The 19,545-nt window shown below is 55.3% G+C and overlaps 1 protein-coding gene across 4 annotated transcripts in view; it reads left to right on the plus strand.

The window, feature by feature from the left end:
- TECPR2 (tectonin beta-propeller repeat containing 2) overlaps positions 1-19,545 on the plus strand; it is a 97,970-nt gene that overhangs the window by 75,540 nt on the left and 2,885 nt on the right. The window contains exon 18 of one of the 4 annotated variants that reach the window (XM_059183186.1): positions 13,846-19,541. The exons of the other annotated variants lie outside the window; for them this stretch is intronic. Coding sequence (XP_059039169.1) covers positions 13,846-13,917 — 72 coding nt within the window. The 3' untranslated portion in view covers positions 13,918-19,541. Of the gene's footprint in view, positions 1-13,845; positions 19,542-19,545 lie in introns of those variants that run through there. 4 annotated transcript variants of the gene reach the window in all.

Below are 19,545 nucleotides of genomic sequence, written 5' to 3' on the forward strand. Positions count from 1 at the left end.
CCGGGTGGAAGCACCACTCTTGTGAGTGACCAAGCTGAGACCCGGCCCCGGGCCTGCTGTGCTCTGCCAATCGGCGAGGCCTGCCTCTCCGCAACGGCTGGCACCCACCGCACAGCTGCAGAGGGCCTGATGAGAGGAGTGTGGCAGTGGGGAAATGCCGCTTCCCCTGGAGGGTTTAGAAGGTCAGGGTCGTGTGGCTGGATCCGAGCATTAGAGTTTAATGCAGTCATGATCAGCCTTGCCCCGCTTCATCTTACTCGTTCTTCCGCGTGGGCTCCGGGCCAGCGTGTGGAATGTGTTCGCGGTGGACTCAGAGGGAGGCGGGTCGCAGGTGCCGACAGGCACAGTGGGGTGAAGCACCAGAAACCCGTCACAGCTAGCAGTGCCGACTCTATTTCTGTTTCTTTTCTCATCCCCGGGGAAAACCTCCCCCCTAGAGTAGTTTTGGGGTGAAGTTTTCACGAAGTACTCAAAACAAATGACTCAGTTTTCAGACTTACTAACATATGGAAGGATTTGGAGAAAATATTTATAGTTGTGTTTAGGATTTTTTTTTCTTTTTTGGCATTTTTGCTTTAGTGAGAGAATGTTCTGTCCGCATTAGAGGGTAGTGCAAGAGCAAGGTCGGTTGGCGATGTGACATCTTGCCTGACTGTGGGCACCGAGGGCCCCAGGACAAGATGAGGAGCGTCTTGGGTAGGTTTGGCCTACCTCTTCTTTCGCCGTCCACTCGCTGCCCTCCACCTCCTGGTCCCCTCTCAGGACTCCCGAGCAGACTCTGCTCTTTGCTGAACCTGGCACGGCGCCTCACGTAGAGGGAGGCTGCAGCCCACCCCTCCTGCGTGGGCCACTTACCCATTCTCTGAGGCTCATCTACTCTGCCTGCGCTATGGCCATGTCTGGCAAATGGTCCAACTAATATTTTAAAAATCATTTAAATTCAGTTGCTTTAGGTATTTTTAGCTATATGAACAACAAAACAATGAAATAAGTGTATAAGTATGATAGTAGATGACCCCCGTGGGAGTGCCGTGCTCCAGATCTGCCGGTAGGGATCTGTTGCATGATGTGACTTTACGCATGAGATCTTTGGAAGAGTTCACACCTAACCACAGGAGAACTGTCGCCCGACAAGGGCTCGCATTAAGAGGAGACCCCCCACCTGAACTGGGCCGCCCATCGATTCCTCAAGATGAACGTCACGTCACTGCAGGACAGCAGAGCAGAGAGCAGGCCGAGGAGGTTTCCCTCTCCTTACCCCCAGTCGGAGGCACAGCTGAGCACCCCCGATGACACTCTCACTCGTACCCTCTGGTGGCACCCACGAACCTGGCATAGGTCACTCTCAACAGGGGACAGAAGGTGGAAGGAGGGGGCACTCCCAACCCAAAGCCAAGTTCGTGGGTACAGCTGAGAATTTGGGGGGTGTTCTGATGGATGACTAGTGTTCTGTCCTGAAATACAAATGCTAGTAGGCCCTCGGGTGAGGAAACCAGGTCCCTATTGCCTCACTGGGGAGGCCATGGGTTAGATCCTTCTCTTGCGAAGGCATGACACTGTACAGCAAGTCAACCTCGTGCCTCACTGGACTTTCCCCAGCACAGCTCGTCCTCCTTGGGCGGCGGGAGGGGTTTTTCTCTGGGACCGGGGCCCCGAGCTTCACACGCCAGAGCAGCAGACAGAATCCCATTTGAGAGTCCTGGCTTTGAAGAAAAGAAAGAAAAAGACATTGCTAGTTCCGTGTTTAGCAGCTAGGAGGGCTCTGCCCTGGAGGAGAGGTGTTACAGGGATTTGCCCGGAAGGAGCCGAGTTAAGCTGTGAAGTGTTCATTCAGGGAAATCCCCAAAACTCACCTGTAGGACTCCACAGAGGACTTTCTGTTCCCCTGGAGAAGCAGCACATTGTGGAGTAAAAACGTCAGTTACAAAACATGTTCAGTGATTCTGTTTTCATTGAAAAAAATGACGTATACGCTGAAAACTCTGTATCCACAGCGGGTGATAATGGGTGTGTCCAGGTGGTGCTGTTGTGGCTGATTTTTTTTCTTCCTTTTGTTTACTGCTGTTTTCCAAAAATCTGGCAGTGAACTTACATTGTTTATGGAATAAGTAGTTCATGACTCTGAATGATCTGAACAAGACTCAGTGTTAGGGAATAATCAAATATGTTCTCAAAGCTGTTTGTTGCCAGTTGGTAGCAGGGTGAACTTGACTCTTCTGCTGGTGCCGTGAGGCTGTGTGTGGTAAGGGAAGCAGGGGCAACACGGGGTTCTGCTTAGCACATCAGTGCAGTGGCCGTGGTTATAAATAATTAAGGATGTACTCTGAAAAGCCATTTAAAATCGTGTCCTGGCCAGGGGTGCCTGGTTGCTGCAATTGGTTGAGCACCTGACTCTTGGTTTTGGCTCAGGTCATAATCGCAGGGTTGTGGGATCGAACCCTGCGTCCAGCTCTGCATTCAGTGGGGCGTCTGCTTGGGATTTTCTCCCTCTCTCCCTCTATCCCTCCTGCTCTGTCTCCCTCCCTGTCTCTCTCTCTCTCTCAAATAGTAAATAAATAAAATCCGTTCTTATTTAAGAATTTTATTTTAAGGATTTTATTTATTTATTTATTTATTTTTTGTTTTATTTATTTATTTGCCAGAGAGAGAGAGAGCAAGCAGGTAGAGTGGCATGGCAGGCAGAGGCAGAGGGAGAAGCAGGCTCCCTGCCGAGCAAGGAGTCCAATGTGGGACTCGATCCCAGGACTCCAGGATCACGACCTAAACTGAAGGCAGTGCCTTAACCAACTGAGCCACCCAGGCGCCCCAGTAAATAAATACATCTTTTTTTAAAAAATCATGTCCTGGGGCGCCTGGGTGGCTCAGTGGGTTAAGCCACTGCCTTCGGCTCAGGTCATGATCTCAGGGTCCTGGGATCGAGTCCCGCATCGGGCTCTCTGCTCAGCGGGGAGCCTGCTTCCCTCTCTCTCTCTCTCTGCCTGCCTCTCCATCTACTTGTGATTTCTCTCTGTCAAATAAATAAATAAAATCTTTAAAAAAAAAAAAAAATCATGTCCTGCTGAGTATTGATAAAGAGATTTGTTCCCAGTGGAGTGGTGGCCCTAGCGGCTTTGGAGCTGGCCTTTGCCAGCTAGCAGAGGTGACAGCTTGCCCACAACAACTACAGTTTGTGAGGCTTCCTTATCGTTCCAGTTACAGGAAACTCTAGAGCAGGTCAAACTGAACGGGTCTTGGTGGCGGAAATCAGAACCATGGTTGCCTGGGGGGACACGGGGCGGGGAGGGGGGTGATTGGCAGCGGGCTTGAGGCTGCTTCCCCAGGTGGTGACCATTGTCGACACTCAGGGACTGGTGTGCCTGGTGTCCGTACACTTACTGCATGTAGCCTCCACCTCAAGAGAGAACTGTGAACTGACATTTACTGTAGTTGGTGATTTGCATGTCGAAGGTTTTGGGAGAAACTCTGCTGATGTCTGCCACGCTCCTTGAGGCCCCTTCAGAAGCGGGGCGGACTCGGCGGACAGACGGACAGGCGGGTCCATGAGAAGGCATGCGCGGGGAGGCGTGGTCGGTAGTGAGTGTACGGGTGTTTCCGTAGAATTCTCTCAGGTCTTTTGTATGTTCCAAAATTGTCATAATAAAGCTCGGGTGAGGGCAGGTGGGTATTCCGTCATGTGTGTAAAGTCACCGGCGGAAACGTTAATTCACCTCCTTTACTTTCCAGCAGAGTCAGGAGAACAAAAAAGCCTAAAATATTCCCTCAAAAATACTTTCCATCTGTGTAGAGCAAATACTTGCCTCCAAGAGTGGGGACGCAGGGGCCCAACTGATCTGGGCACCGTGATGAGTAATGCTGCCTCCCTCTGCCATCCCCGTTTTGTCCCAGGCTCCCTCGGTGTCCCCCCACATGTGTGCTCACGCTGCCGCAGGTACCTGCTGCCTAGCACGTGCTCTGCGGTCTGTGAACGCGGCGTGAGCTCTAGAACGTTGTCTTCCAAATGCCCTTCTTCTAGGGAGACTGATAGCTGACATTCATAGGTAGCTCTCTCTCAAGTTAAAATACATGACGCACAGACAAAATACCTTGCACAACCCATGTACACAGGAGGGATCATCACTCGAACATGAAATCTGAAGCTTTCGGCCAGTCAAATAAACTTCTGCTTCCAGCCAGTACAGAGTAACAGGATCCAGATTTACCCTCCTGCCTGAAGTAGCTAAAATCCGGACAGATTGCGTGAAACTGTGGTTTTCAAGACTTTGGATGTCCAACAACGAAGGACAGTGACCTCCTGGGAAATAGAAAACAAATGAGGTGAACCCTATAGCTTTCAGGCTGTTGCAGTGGGAGGGGGACCCTAGGTAGGGGCTGGCCGAGCCCAGCCTGCTCCTTAAGTTGAGGACATAGCACTGGGACCATGGGAAGTGCAGGCAGCAGGACCTTGGGCACAGACTGCGGAGCTGCAGAGGCCCAAAGGGCTTCAGCCCAGGAACTGACCAGGGCCAGAGAACCACCTGGAAGCGGTAGAAGGAGCATGCCTGGGAGCTCAGGCAGAGCCAGGAGTGGTTCCTGATCTCCCCATCCAGAGTAGGAAGCCTACGTCCTAACCATCCAGGATTGGGTTACTCAAGAGCATTTGGCTTCGGTGATGAGGCAAAAATCAGCCCCATGGTCAATGCAACTCTGCTACTGGTGACCAGAGCTTGAAATAAGCAAGAGCTGGAAGGATCAAACTATTTCTGAGTAACTTAGTGGCATCCTAGAACAAAACTCAAGAATATTTATAAATTCTGAAAATACCCAGTACCGACAAGATAAAATTCACATTGTCTTTTTTTTTTTTTTTAATTGTGTTTATTTGAGAGAGAGAGAGAGAGAGCATGAGAGGAGAGAGATCAGCAGGAGAAGCAGACGAGCAGGGAGCCCGATGTGGGACTCGATCCCGGGACTCCAGGATCATGACCTAAGCCTCAGGCAGTTGCTTAACCAACTGAGCCACCCAGGCACCCAAATTCACATTGTCTTACATCTGATCAGGACTCTTCAGGCAAGCAGAGAAACAGAAAAATATCCCCTACAGCGAAAGGAGGGAAATCCATCAACAGAAACTGACCCAGAAATGACCCAGATGATAAAACCCATAGGGTATTAAAACAGTTGTTATAACTTTACCCTTTTCGTTCTAGATACTTGGGGAAAGACTGCATACATTAAGCAGGAAACCGGGGTATATAAAAAAGACCTAGATCACACTTGCAGGGATAAAAATTACAATGTCTGAGATGGAAAATCCTCTACGAGATCGATGACTATGTAGACGTTTCAGGAGTAAAGGTCAGGGAACTCAAAGATGCAGCAGTGAAGCCATTCAGGCTAGAACAGAGAAAGCAAAAAAAAAAAGGCTGGAAGAAGCTGAGAGCAGCAGTTAGCAGGGTAACCTCACAAGGCCTAGTTCACACGCAGCCCTCCCCAGGAGGAGGAGCAGGGGTGACTTGCAGAAATACTGCCAAAAGGTTTCCAAATTTGATGCAGTAATTATGTTGAGTGAAGAAGCGAGACAGAAAGGCATACGTATTGTGTGATCAAGTTATAGAAAGTGTAGAGAATGCTCGCTGCTGTGTGTTACAGAGAGCAGTGGTTGCCGAGGGACCGGTGGGCGGGCGGGTGGGTTTATAGAGGAGCGACACAGGGATGATGTCTTGAGTCCATACGTATGTCAAAACTTCATGAGTCGCACACGTTGGATGTGTACATCGTGTGTATGTCAGTGACACCTCCGAGAGCTGGTGAGCACCTGGGTCAAGCAGTGAACAAAAGTCAGGGAGGAGAACCGCCCACACTATGTCGCGCTGGGGATGCAGAGGGAACAGAAATGCACGAAGCTGCCTCCAGACGTGAGATAAGGGATCATTGACTCAAAGAAGAGGGTACGGTACGTTATGCTCACAACCACGGAAAACGCACTGATCGCCCCCAGTGGCCATCCCTGGCTTCTGTGGGCCACATAATATCTGAACTGGACCCTATAGACACGGGCATTTCCAGTGACCAGCAAGCCACGGGTTTGGCCTGGTGTTTCTGAGTAGGGAAAAGTGCTGCCCCTTTGGACAGGACAGTCGGTGGCTGGGGACCATCCTGAGCACTGGGGGGCCTTAGTCGCCTGTACCTTTCGGCACTGAATACGGTAGCCCCCGAATGAGAACTGGGACTGTAGGGTGCAGAGAACGTATTGCATGAAGGAAAGATTCAAGGTGTCCTTTGACCCACATCGGTGCAGAAGCTGAATGAGGAAGGTTTGCAGGGAGCCTGGAAATTCTCTGGCCTGGTTCCATGGGTCTGTTTGCACATCTGAGAGACAAGGCTGAGTTGGAATGGAAGTGGGAACCCTGAGGTAGAACACTTTTGCGTGAAGAAAGCCGACCCGTGCTGGAATCCAGCCTTCTCTCGGGGACTGGACCAGTCCCCCTGCGTGTGCCTGCTGGCTCTTTGGGTGGCCCCGCTCAGGTCCTGTGGAGCCAGTGGGGCCCGAGTCCATGGTGCAGCTCCATGGTGCTGCAGGAGGCTGCCCTCCCAGCCAGTCTGCACACGCATGCATGCACAGACCCGGCGGGACGCGGGTGCACAGTCTCCTGCCCGGCCACCTGCAGTGGCCTCCGCTCTTGGGGCTAGGGTGCGTTGCTCTGGGAAGCTGTGACCTCCAGCCGGGACTGTCCCCACCTCTTTTTCCATGAGACCAAGAGATCTTGGGAAAGTTGCCCAAACTTCCCGGCCCTTCATTTCCTGACCAGTAGAGTGGAGAATCAGAGCCACGTGAGGCCCACCTGAGGCATGTTTTCAGAGGTCCTGGCATAGGTCCCTCTCCTGGAGATAAGCTTAGCAGGCTGCATCAGGCTCCGCGGTGCCTCAGTTGGCTAGTTTTAGTCCAGGTCACCCTCATCAGGACGGAGGTTAACGTATCACCTAGAAGAAGCTCTAGGAAACAGGCCTCCCCACCTGTTTCCCCCTCCCTGGAAAGCTACTTCCCTTTAACTTTCTATCCCTGAATGACCGCTTAGGGAGCAATATCTCGTTCCTTCTAGCTCTAAGTGTTTTCAGGTGAGGTCCTCTCTATCCTGGACCCCAGTCTTCCTCTTCCTTTCTTTTGGTGAGCTCTGTCCTCCAGTTGGTTCCTGAGAATGGCTCATGGTAAGTAACTTGAAAGTCTTCTGCCCACATTCACCCTTGGCCTTGGCTGGGTAGAGTAATCTGGCTTGGAAATCGTTTTCCTTTATAATTTTGAAGGGTTTCCTCTGTCATCTGGTGTCCAGCGTTGCTGTTGAGAAGTCTGAGCCATTCTGATCCTTGATCCTCGCTCTCCAACCTGCTTCTGTCTCTGGTAGTTTGTAAGGTCTCCCTGTTCCCAGTGTTTCCAGAAGAGACCGTGACAAGCCCTGAGGAGGGCCTGTTTTAGCCCCTGTGCGGACAGGTCTCCCAGCCTGGAGTTTGTGTCCTGCCGCCCCCCGGCGGTCGGCTTCCCGCCCCTGCCCTCCTGTTTCTCCGTTTGCCCTGCTTCTGTCCTGAGGACCTCCTAACCGGCAGCCTCCACTGTGCTTCCCTCCCGTTTGCTCCTCTGGCTCTTGTCCTACTTCCTGAAGGACCCTCTCAGCCTCGTCCTGCGCTCCGTCGTTGGATGACTTTGTGGGCCTCTTTTAGTTCCCGTAAGCCCCTGTTGCTCTCCCACTGTCCAGCCCCCTTGTGTCCCCACCCTACTCCAGGGTGTGTCTGAAGTTTCTTCTCCCGTGCGGTCTCCGTGCTTGTTCTCTGCGTCTGTCTCATCTTCTCCGTGGCAGATGCTGGCCTCAGGCATGGGCAGTCTCGGTTCTGAGAGCGGGGCACACCGCTGGGAGGAGCTTCGCCCGGGGCTCCCTGCGTGGTGGCTGGCTGGGCTGCGTTGCTGGGCTCCCTGCATACGGTCGGTTGCTTTCAGCCTTCTGGCCCCACTAGGGCCTTTCCTGCTCCCCAACGCCTTGCCACTTCCTCAGGTGGCCACTTCCTCAGGTGGCCGCCTGCTCCTCTCGCTCTCCCAGCGCGGAGGAGGTTGGAGCCTGTGTGAGCTCCTGTTCACTCTGCGTGTCTTCTCACTAGAAGGGAGGTGTAAGAAGGGAGCTCCCTCCCTAGAAGGGAGCTGTTCACACTGTGTGTCTTCTCACTGGAAGGGAGGTGTGAGCTCCTGTTCTCACTGTGTGTCGCGGAGGGAGTGAGAAGGGAGGTGTGCGTTCACTCTGCTGTCCTGGCCCAGGAGGCTGTGGGGCTTAAGGCTCCGCAGCTGATCTGAGCCCCTTGTGCTGAGAACCTGGGTGGAGGCCACCTTGTTTCAACTTCACACTCTGCGGTCAGGCGCTCGGGGGATGCCCACGGCCCCTTGACACGCTCCTTCAGCCCTCAGAAATCGGGGTGGTGGTTAGGGTGGGCACAGCAGCCGGCCAGTGGGACCGCAGTGTGAGCGGCTGCCGGGAGGTCAGCTGTCAGACGCCCAGAGGCCGGTGCCGCCGGGTAGTGCCTGCGGGCTCCCAGCATCCTTGCAGCACGGAGCCCCAGTGCGGACCCCGGCCCAGGTGTCAGGCTGGCGTGGGGCAGGGTCTCCAGCAGTGGACAGAGGAGTGGCCGCAGTTGGCTTCGCCAGCCTCGCCTGAGGAGGAGAGAACACAACAGCTGCCTAGGAAAGCTGCCCCTGTGCGTGCTGTTCGACACTTCGCCTGCTCTCAGCAGATCAACTCGCCGGCTTCCCCGTCACACTTGAGACCAGATGCGGAACTGTCCGAGATCGCTGGGGCCAGTGCGGGAGTGGCGGGGACAGGGTGTCCGGCTTTGCCGTCGGCTGACCAGGGAACAGAAGCAGGGGAGCCTTTCTCCTGTGCAGAACCGCAGACCCGGCCTCTGGTAGCTCTGCTCCGCTGGGCCAGCAGTTTGCAAACATTCTTCACAGCCGAGCTCGCTCTTCAGGTAACAGCTCACCCTTCAGCCTGATGCGTTCAACATGTCCCATCAGAGCTGTCTGGCAGCGCTGGCCAGGAGGCCGTCACCGCAGCCATGGGGCGGCTCACAGGGCCAGCACTCCATGGGCCTCCGGTGGAAGACCTGCCCTTGGTCTCCGGCAGCGAGGCCAGAGCACACGGCCTGGCAGTCAGAGTCGGCTGCAACCTGGCATCAGAACACGAAAACCCAGAGTCAGGAGCCTGGCGGGTCATCTGACTCACGCTCGGAACAGGGACATGGAGCCCGAGGGGGACGGCATCTGCCTGGGGCCACATGCTGAGTGGGAAGAAAAGACAGCAGGGTCCGTGTGTCGGAGCCTCGGCGCTCATTCCCCTGACAGTCTGCTGGCGCCTTAAGTGCAGGCCTGTTAATACCCAAGTCTGATTCTCAAGCTTCAGAGATTCGAAGGAAGAGACCAGAAGCAGGAAGGGGATCCGCAACGAGGGAGACACAGAAAACCTAAAGGGACCACACAGAAGTCCGAGCATACAAGAACCGTGGGGCCACGGACAGAGGGCCAGCAAACCGCGCGCCGGAGGACCTCACGGCGGCAGCTTCCGCAGTCCCTGCACACCGAGGAAAAGTGATGTCACACGGTGTGTCACAAGTGCGAGGTGGATTGACGAGTCAGTAAATGAGAGATACCAGGAGGGAGACTCCTGGGGGCGATGGGGAAGAGTCCGGAAGGTGGTGGCCGTAGGGCTGGTCCCTGGCCCTGCCCGGTGCCTCCCGTGGTGACATGGGTGCATGTGCCACCACTTTGCTGCCTCTCTGTGTTCCTGAAATATTCCCACTGAATTTTGTCGAGGTTCACATGAGACCCGTACCTAAACGATCTGTCCAGACAGACACTTCCTTTGGCCATAAAATTTTCAATATTTTTTTCCTTTTGTCCTCGGTGTATTCACATTCTGGCTAGGGGGTCTGTGCTCACACCTGTGTGAGTGTGTGTGTACATATGTGCATGCACTTCTTAGGGTAAAAACTTCACCTGCTAGAAGTTGGAAGAACTCTGATCTGAGCCCCCAGAGCCCTGAGCTCCAGGCTTAGCTCTAATGCGGGCCCTCCCCGTCAGCGCCAGAGTCATCACTCTCCTCACCTGGAATTTGAGGGAGTCAGTTTAGCTGGTCTGCTGGGTCCCTTCCAGCCCAAAATCATTTGAGCAAGCCTTTAAAACAGGAAAGTCAGAGATTTTGTTAGTAAGAAGTGCTGTTTCCATGGAACCTGGAGTCAGCTGTACTGCTCTCCCTCTCACTGGGGGCAACCTTCATCACCATCTGGTTCCAGAACATGTTCGTTGGGTTTCAAGAAATCGCTCTGCCCATAGCGGCCACCCCCCCAGCCCCCTTCCCCAGGCCCCTAGCAACCACGAATCTGCTTTTTCTCTGTACCCATCGTCCTCTTGCGGACATTTCCTATAAAGGGACTGCTATGCTAGGTGGCCTTCTGTGATGGGCTCCTTCTCAGAGCATTGGGTGTTCAAGGTGTGTTTGTGTTTTTCTATATTAGTTCTTCCGCTGAATGGTACCCCCTGTGGACAGACCACGTGTCACTCAGCCACTCGACAGCTGATGGGCCACTTGGGCTGCTTCGACCTTCTGACTGTTGTGAAGACTGTTGCTGTGAACACTCGTGTGGGTGCTGTTTGAACATCCGACCCAGCTCTTCAGGCTTTATCTAGGAGTGGGATTTCGGGGTCATGCGGTCATTCTGTGTCTAACCTTTTGAGGTTAAACTGCCTGTTTCCCACGGTGGCTGCAGCACGTCAAGTAGGAGGGTTCCCATGTCTCCACATCCTCTCCACTTGTTATTTCCCATTTTCCTTTTTCTAGTCCTCCTAGTCGGTACAAAACGTACTGCGTGGCTTGACTAACGATGTCGACCATCTTTTCATGGTGGTGTTGGCCATTCGGATGTCTTCTTTAGATAAATGTCTGTTCAAGTCCTTTGCCTGTTTTTTAAATGGTTCGTTTATGTTTTTGTTGGTTCTAAGAGTTCTTTATTTATTTTGGACACTAGACCCTTATTAGATATGTGGCGTGCAGATGTTTTCTCACATCATGTGGGCTGTCTTTACAGTGTTCTTTGATACGCAGAAGTTCTTCATTTTGGTGAAGTCCAGTTTATCTCTCCTCTTTATCGCTCACGCCTTTCGTATCATATCTAAGACACCTTTGCCAGATTTAGCTCTCTCATTTATTTTTGATTCATTTCCAGATGATTTTGTATATGGTGTGAGGTAAGGGTCTGACCTCCCTCTCTCACACATCTGCTCTCCAACTGTGCCAGCACCACTTATCGAAAACACTGCTCTTTTCCCACTGAATGATCTTGGCAGTCACTTGACTGTGTGGATTTTTTTCTTAACTCTCAGCTCCATCCCATGGACTTCTGTGTCTGTCCGTGGGCCAGTACCACACTGTTTGAACACTGTAGCTTCATAATAGTGTTGAAATCAGGAAGCGTGAGTCTTCTAAATTTTTCTTTTTTAAGATTGTTTTAGCTACTCAGGGTCCCTTGCAATTCCACATGAATTTTAGGATTTACCTTTCCATTTCTGTTGAACTGAGTTGGGATTTTGACAGAGCTTCCTATACACTGCTTTGGAAGTATCACCTTGCCTACTTCTTGACAGAAGGGCAGAGCAGTTTCTCAAAAGGTAACCCACAGAGGGGCGCCTGGGTGGCTCAGGTGGTTGACCAACTCACTGTTGATTTTGGCTCAGCTCATGATCCTCAAGGTCATGAGATTGAGTCCTACATCCGGCTCCTTCTCCCTCTCCCTCTGCTCTTCCCCCTCCATGCTTTTCTCTCAAATAAATAAATAAAATCTTTACCAAAAAAAGAGGGGGAGGTAACCCACAGGTAATCGGAACAGAATTGCCTGAGCTGTTTGTTTTATGAACAGGTCATGTCTGGGCCCTAGCCCCGGAGTCTGATGCAGAAAGGCTGACTCAAGCCCAGGAATGTGCCATTTGTTCATTCATTCATTCATTCATTCATTCTGTAATATAGTTCTACTTAAGTTCCGGTCCATTACCGTACAGTGTTCTCTTAGTCTGAGGTGTGCACTGGGCCGATTCGGCCCTCCCACACGTGTCCCGGCGCTGCTCCCACGGGTGCTCCTTAAGCCCCATTCCCCGCCTCCCCTCGGTCTGTTCTGTTGTAGTTACGGTCTGTTTCTGGGTTCCTCTCTTTTTTTTTTCCATGTGCTCACACATGAGTGAAGTCATCCGACATTTGTCTTTCTCTGACAGACGGATTTCACTTAGTATAGTGCCCTCTGGCTCCCTCCTCAAATGGCAAGATTTCATTCCTTTTTTTTTTAATGGCTAAATAATAAGGAATGTGCCATTTTAATAAGTTCCCCACACAGATCCTGGGGACTTAAGGTTTAGGAACCACTGGACCCGCTCTCACTCACCTTCCCTCTGGAGGGGCTTGAGTTCAGCAAAAACAAGCTTCCTGCTTTGAAAACGGCCCATGGGATGCGTCTTCTTCACAGCCTGCTCCCTCTTCACCCCCACCTCGGCGTTTGCTTTTCCACGTGTCGGGACTTCTCCCGTCGCCATTTGGGAAACCCTGTGTCTTGGACCATGTTCGAGAGCCCTCAGAGTGGTGGCAGAGGGCGAGTGACATTGATGGAACCTTTGCTGCCTTGTCTCCCCCAGGAGGTGCCTGTCTTTTCCATACGGCCTCCAACTTGACCCTTTTCTCTCAGAGACCAAGGCGCCATGCCCTCAAGTCAGCCGAGAAGTCTTTTGTATGTGGCATCTTGTTTCTTACCATCTGCCCTCAGGGACCTCCTCCAAGCTCTCCTTCTCCGAACACCTTCAGCCTCAGAGCCCTGGGCCCCAGCGAACCTTCCCGTCCTGTATGAGGAGGCAGGCCTTGTGCAGTGCCGCCCCGCCCTTCCCACTCCAGCCGCCTGGCGCGCGCGTCCTGCCGTCCTGGCCCCCGTCTGACGCACACCGTATGTCCTCAGAGCACCTCACACTGGCCTTCCCTGTTGGAGTCAGAATTCTCTTTCTTTGTGGGACTTCGCGATGAACGATGTATCTCTCACCAGACTTTATGCCAGCGGTCAGGAAGATTGAGTCCTAGCACCTCGCACCGGGCCTGGCCCATGGCAGGTGCTCAGGGGAAGCTCTGTTGGCTGGGTTGGTGACCTGGGAGTTGGTAGGAGTGTGGTGGAGGCACAAGGGGTAGGCAGGTGTGTGCTGACGGGGAGGTAGGTAGCTGGGTGGGTAGGCGGCAGAGGGCCCGGCTGAGAGGCTGGCAAGCGCCAGTCAGTGAGTTTCCAGAGCCTCCGTTCTCTCCGCTTCAGCAAACATTCCTCAGGGCCTGCTGTTTGGTTGTCTTTTGGGAAACGAAGGTCACTAAGACACAGTGTGTTGTCGGGACCACGACCCTGGTGTCCCAGAGACTGGTGGAGCTTGTGGGGCGGGTAGCGCTTGGTGCCTGATGGCTCTTCTGCGAGGCCTCCTCCCTCCCTGCGACAAGGCCCCTCCAGGGAAGAAGTCCTCCGCTCCTCCGGGCTAGGCCTGGGCTCCTCCGGGCTAGGCCTGGGCTCCTCCGGGCTAGGACTGGCCGCAGGCCCTGAGGCTGCCTCCACCCGGGCTTTGCCGCCTTCCCCTCCCGGTTTGCTGTTTTCTCGCTCTTAACCCTTCTCAGTCGGGTCCCAAGGCCCCAGGCCACTCCCGGTCTGCCCAGGTCTCCAGGGACGACTAGGGACCTCATTTTGTATTCCTCCTGACCTCTAAGTCACACTCAACACCCATGTCCAGCCCCTCCGCTTGCCACTGTTGTGTTCCTATCCCATCGGTTACAGATGCTTCCAATACTCTGCCTGAGAATGACGGCATCACACATGCCAGGGACTGGCCCTCCAGAGAGCACCTGATGCGGGGCCCAGGTCTGTCTTCCAGAAAGCCCTGAGTGACTGGGGAGGGCCCCTGTTGGAATCACAGCTGTGGCGGCCTGGGGAAGGGCTTTGGATATGGTGAACTGAGCCAAAAGCAGAACACAAAATGACATAAGCCAGATTTTTTTTTTAAATAAAGAGCTTGCCATAGGAAAAAAGCTAAAAATAAATCAAAGTATTAACAGTCAATGTCCCCAAAATCACTTTTTACAATTCCTTCTGATTTCGTTGTTGATGTTTCTCTAACGAGCCTGTGGGAGTATAAGGCCCAGGGGCTGTGATTTTGTGGTGTTCACTAGCAGGCGGCTGGGACCCTGAGTCATGCCTACTCTTTCCAGAAGCCTCTGGTATGCTCGGTTTGACCTGCTCAGGCTCACTTAGCCCCAGACTATGGTGTCCCTCTCTCGCAGCCACGCAGCCAGTAGACCTGAGGGCCCCGTGCTCAGCCAGGAGCTCTCGGGTGCCCTCCAGGAGGTCCAGGGAGAGAGACAGCCTTAGGGGTGGGTGACTAGGTGAGGGCGATTGAGAGGCACAGACTTCCATTTGTGAAATAAGGAAGTCCCGGATGTGGGAAGTACAGCACGGCGGATGGGGTCAGCGGCACCGTCAGGACGCTGCTTGATGACAGGTGGCGACCCACTTCCTGCGGGAGCCCTGGGGGAACGTGCAGAGTGGTTGAGCCGCTGTGTCGTGCGCCTGAAACGGATACAGCACCGTATGGTGACTCTCCTGCAGTTTAAAAAGTTGAAACAGTAGTCTACGGACAAAAGAACAAATCCAAAGTGACCATTACCAAAGAAAATCTAAGTTCACCAAATAAATCCTGCAAAGGTCCAGGGAGGCGGCTGCTGAACTCGGGGACAAGCCCTTGCTGTGAGTGAGCGCGTGGCGGGGCCTACTGTGGCTCATGGTGCGCGGGCTCCCGCCGGGAGTCACCCTGACACCTCTTAGCACCTTCTGCTCCAGGGAAGCAGGAAGTCCGTTGCTTTTAGCTGTGGCGGTTTTCCCGGTTCCTGGCCCTAGGACGTGTCCAGCCCCACCGGTCTGGCCGGCCCTCAGGTGCTCACTCGCGACTCTGCGGGGTGCCCGAGCCCCGCGGCTGACGGGCCGTGTCCGCTGCCACCTCCCGGCTGCCGGCGTTGTGGCCATTCGTTTCCTCCTTCTGGGAAGGGCATGAGTGTATCTCGCTGGAGGCCTCTCTCTGTCTTCGCACTCTGACTCAGCAGCCACTCTGCTCACGTGTCTGTTTATCAACCCGCCTGTGCAGGGGAAGGATCCAGATAAGCAGCAGCCCTGCCCGGAGTGACGTGGCTGGCACCTTGCATGCCTGCCCAGAGATGGTCCACTGCCACCCCTGGGCTGGGCCATCTCTTGTCTCGCCAGGATTCCGAGCGGGCCTCTCCGAGGTGTGTCCTCCCAACGTCCAGGATTATATCGCGTTACCCCTGTTTTCACAACCGTCTAGTGGCGTCTCACCTCACTCAGCACGAAATCCACTTCCTCCCTCCGCCAGTGGCCCGCCCTCATGCCCTCTGACCTCTCTCCACTCTGTCTCTGGTCACTGGGCTCTAACCACCCTGTGTCCTTCCTGCTTCCAAACCTGCACCTGTCTGTGGGTTCTGCCATCACTGAGCCTGTCCAGCATACCTTCCCGGCGTGGCCAGGTCAGGCGACCCCCCCGCCCGGCCATCCACCCCTCCTGCACCAAGGCTCTCCTAGCACCCCCTCACCCAGCCCTCCCAGTAGACTGAAAGCCCCCGGGGGCTGGGGTGTGTGGTTTGTTTGCACTGAGGTCTCCCCAGTGCCTGGCACAGGGCCCAGTGCACTGCAGGTGCTCCTCGTCCAGCAGGCAATTGCGGGCCCCCCGATGGACGTGTTCAGGAGGCAGTGGTTCCGAGAGCTCCGGCAGCATGAGCCCCCCACCATGGGGCTGGCATGGGGTTCCGTGGGACCCAGTCTGGGAGTTGCTGCAAGATGATCCCCTTCATAAGGACGTTCTGCTCTTCCTCTTCCAGTGCACAGTTACTCCCTGTGCGCTTTCATTTGGACCATCTGTGCTCCTCTGTCCTCTGAGACTGGGCCTGCGGCCCTCCCTCTCCCCGCGGTCTCCCCTGGGCTGTCCTGGGGCAGGCCTCCAGCTGCTGGGGAGGGCCGTTACCCGTTTCAGAGGCCTCTGTGCCGCGGCCTCGGAGTGAGGTTCGCGTCCTGTGTGGGGTGTGGAGAGCAGGCAGGGTGGTAACTGGGTGCACAGCCAGGCTCCTGTTCAGATTCCAGATCTGTGCTCAGAGTGTGAAAACCCAGCAAACTATACACTTAGGATTCGTGTGCTTTTTTGGATGCATGTGAACCTTCGATAAAAAGTGAGTGGGGTGGGGCTCCTGGGTGGCTCGGTGGGTTGAAGCCTCTGCCTTCGGCTCGGGTCATGGTCCTGGGGTCCTGGGATGGAGCCCCGCGTCGGGCTCTCTGCTCAGCGGGAGCCTGTTTCCTCCTCTCTCTCTGCCTGCCTCTCTGCCTACTTGTGATCTCTCTCTGTCAAATAAATAAATAAAATCTTTAAAAAAAAAAAAAAAAAAAGAGTGGGGTAAGCAGGTTTCCAGACGCCTTGGATTCTGGTACACCTAGCAGCCCTCAGAGCTAGAGCAGGGCCAGGTGCTCTGTAGCTTTGTGTGTGGTCCCACGGGATCCAGCCCCAGGCCCACAGTCCTGGCTGCCCAGCGGACAGGGGAGATGGCGGGTGCTCCCTCGGAGCTCACCTGTGCATCTGCAGCCTGGTGCTGGGGAGTGACTCGAGGTTTTGCGTGCTACTCTGGTTTTATATTGGTGGCCGTTGTCCGGGTTGGTGCCAAGCCTCAGTGACATCTCAGCGGCCTGATCCTCCACAGGGACTGGTTTGGTAGCACGGTCACGAAAAGCTTGTAGGACCAATCGCACAACCCGTCCCCCCATACACGTGCTCCCCACTGAGCCTCCCTTGCGGGCCCTTCATCCCCCAGCTGCTGTGTGTCCCTCAGGCTGCCTCCTCTCTGGATAGCTACTGTCACAGGGCTGTCACCCGTCACGGCGCTCCTTTTATTTCTTGATAGCCCCTGTCCTCCCCCTGAAACCAGCCTTCAAAAACCTTACGATTCTTGCCTGACCGATCCGTGCCCCGCACAGGCAGCCCAGTCTGCCCAACTGTCCCAGGCTCCCCGGGCCTCGGGTCTGCAGGCCTGATGCACTGAGCCAGGGTACCCTCGCCTGTGGCCGTAGGACTCGGGACAGATGCCGGTTCTCTCTCGAAACGCCACAGATGGACAGATGGCCTCTGCTGTGAGGCTGGGAGCGCGTGGCCACTCGTGTGCCCGTGAGCTCCATATAAGGGAGAAATTTGGAGCAGCCAGAGACGGGCCCAGGTCGGGAGAGGAGGTGGGAAGCTCCCGGCGTCCGGAAGCATGCTGGCAGCAGCTTCAGGGCTCCCCCCGCTCTGAAAGCACAGGAGGCTATTTTGAGGGCCGTGCAGCAGGCAAGGCAGAGATGCCAGGCGCCCAGTGGTGAGTGACAACGCAGTGCGAGGAACCTCTGTCTGGACGGTGGCTGCTGTCCTCCGTGTGCCCTGGTCTCCCATCGGCTGAGCCGCTGGGCACCTGCTGGCCCCCCTGCTCAGAGGCTGGCTCATCCGTTCATGAATCAAGCGGGTGGGAAGCCCCTGCCCCGAGTGGCCGGTAGTGAGACCCGGACCGGAGCCCCTGGCCCCCTTAGTGGGGCGGAGGGAACACGAAGAGCCCCTCTGCCCACATCCCTTGAGGGGGTCTGGTGGCTGGCTTGGAGGTTATGTGATGTCGGCGTGACAACAGGAAGCCCCTCGTGCGGCTATGTCTTGAGCGTGAGGCATGGAGAGGGACCGCGTCCACCACAGCCCGGGGGAAGAAGCGCGGAGTCGCGCGTCAGCGCCAAGCGCCCGCCGGGGGCTGCTTTGGGTCCAGTTGAAGCAGCCCGGGAAGGCAGGGCCCACCGAGGTCCGGGAAAATGCACAGTGTCGGTCAGTAGGGGGAGGACAGTCAGACCCCGGGCTCGGTGATCACCAGCACTGCCGGTGACAGGGCCGGGACTGTACAGATGGCTCTGTCCTCACGGGCAGGGAAGCGTCCGGCTAAGGGGTGGGCAGCCCTGGATGAACCAGAACAGGTCAGTAGGTGGCAAACACGACACTGAAGCGGCTTCCCCTTGTCCTATGAAAAGTGGACAAGGGACCAGGAGCTATGGAACATGGGAACGTGGCCCCAGGCTGACCGGGGAGTAGGGCAGGGCAGCTGGCATTGTGCCCTCTTGGGGACGGGAAGCCAACCCAGCGGGGGATGTCACTGCCCAAGGGGACATGCTGGAGGGCAGCTCAAGCCCAGAGGTGTCCTCCCGTTGGGTGGCAGCACCCAGGCCAGGTGGGTGGCTCCAGATGGGCCCTTTACAAGCATGGTGCCTAAAGAAGAGACAGTGGGAGTTAAATGATGCCCTGGTTCTTAGCTGACATTGGTCATGAGGCCACCAAGGGCCAGGCCTGTGCCTGGTGGGCAGAGTCACTGGCCTTCTGGCCTGCCAGTCCCCACTTCCTGCTGTGCACACAGAGGCTCTCTCATGGTCAGCCTTGCCCTCGCCCTGTCCCACCTGAATGAAAAGCAGCGTGGAAGGTAGGGCTCAGAGTGCGTGGGGCGGCCCGCCGCGACACCAACCTCGCCCCTCCCCAGGCCACCCCGCCCCCCCCCCCATGGAGTTCCCGGGGGCGGGCCGAAGCCTCCTTCCGTGCACCTCTGTCGCCGTCCCACGACAGCAATAGCATATCTTGGTGGGTTTTATTTGTATAGTTTTTTTTTAACATTTACTTACTTATTTTAGAGGGGGGGGGGGGAGCCACGGGGAGTCGGGGAAGCAGAGGGAGAGGCAGTCCTAAGCAGACTGCACTGAGCACAGAGCCTGATGCGGGGCTCAATCTCACAACCCTGAGGTTATGACCTGACCCAGAATCAAGAGTCAGGTGTTCAAGCAACTGCACCACCCAGGCACCCCATTTCTATACTTTTTTAAACTAAACTTTTTATCTTGAAAAAACTTCAGGCCAACAGAAATCCTGCAGGTATATTTCAACAAAGTCCCGTAGACCCTTCGTCCAGATTCAGCCACTAGTAATGCCCTGCTGGGTTTGCTTTCTCTCCGCACAGAGCTCTGGGCCTGGGGCCGTGTGCTTATGCGTGCGGGGACCTCCGAGGCCCGGGTTTCCCCAGAGCCCGCCTTCCCTCGTGGGGCCTCACCTGCCGTCAGGCAGAGGCATGGACAGTGGCCACACCAGCCTCTTCTGTTGCTGCCCATGGCCACCACCTGCCCGTCCCAGTGCAGGACCCTATGTGCACCTCTGGCGTCCTCCTGCTCTCTGGCCTGTCCCTGCCTCTCTGTCCCTCAGGACACGCTGCTGCTGACGCGCTGGGTGGTTGCTCCATCTGGGTTCGCCTGACGCAGCAGGGATGGCGTCTGTCCATGTGAGGTCCTCTCCGCCTCCCCTCCAAACCCCTCTGTCCCTGCTGTCTCCAAAAACGACATGCCCCGCCACCTCCTTTCTTAAGGAAAGTCTCTTCCCGCTCG

Source organism: Mustela lutreola, chromosome 7, assembly GCF_030435805.1.
Source record: "Mustela lutreola isolate mMusLut2 chromosome 7, mMusLut2.pri, whole genome shotgun sequence".
Classification (NCBI taxonomy): domain Eukaryota; kingdom Metazoa; phylum Chordata; class Mammalia; order Carnivora; family Mustelidae; genus Mustela; species Mustela lutreola.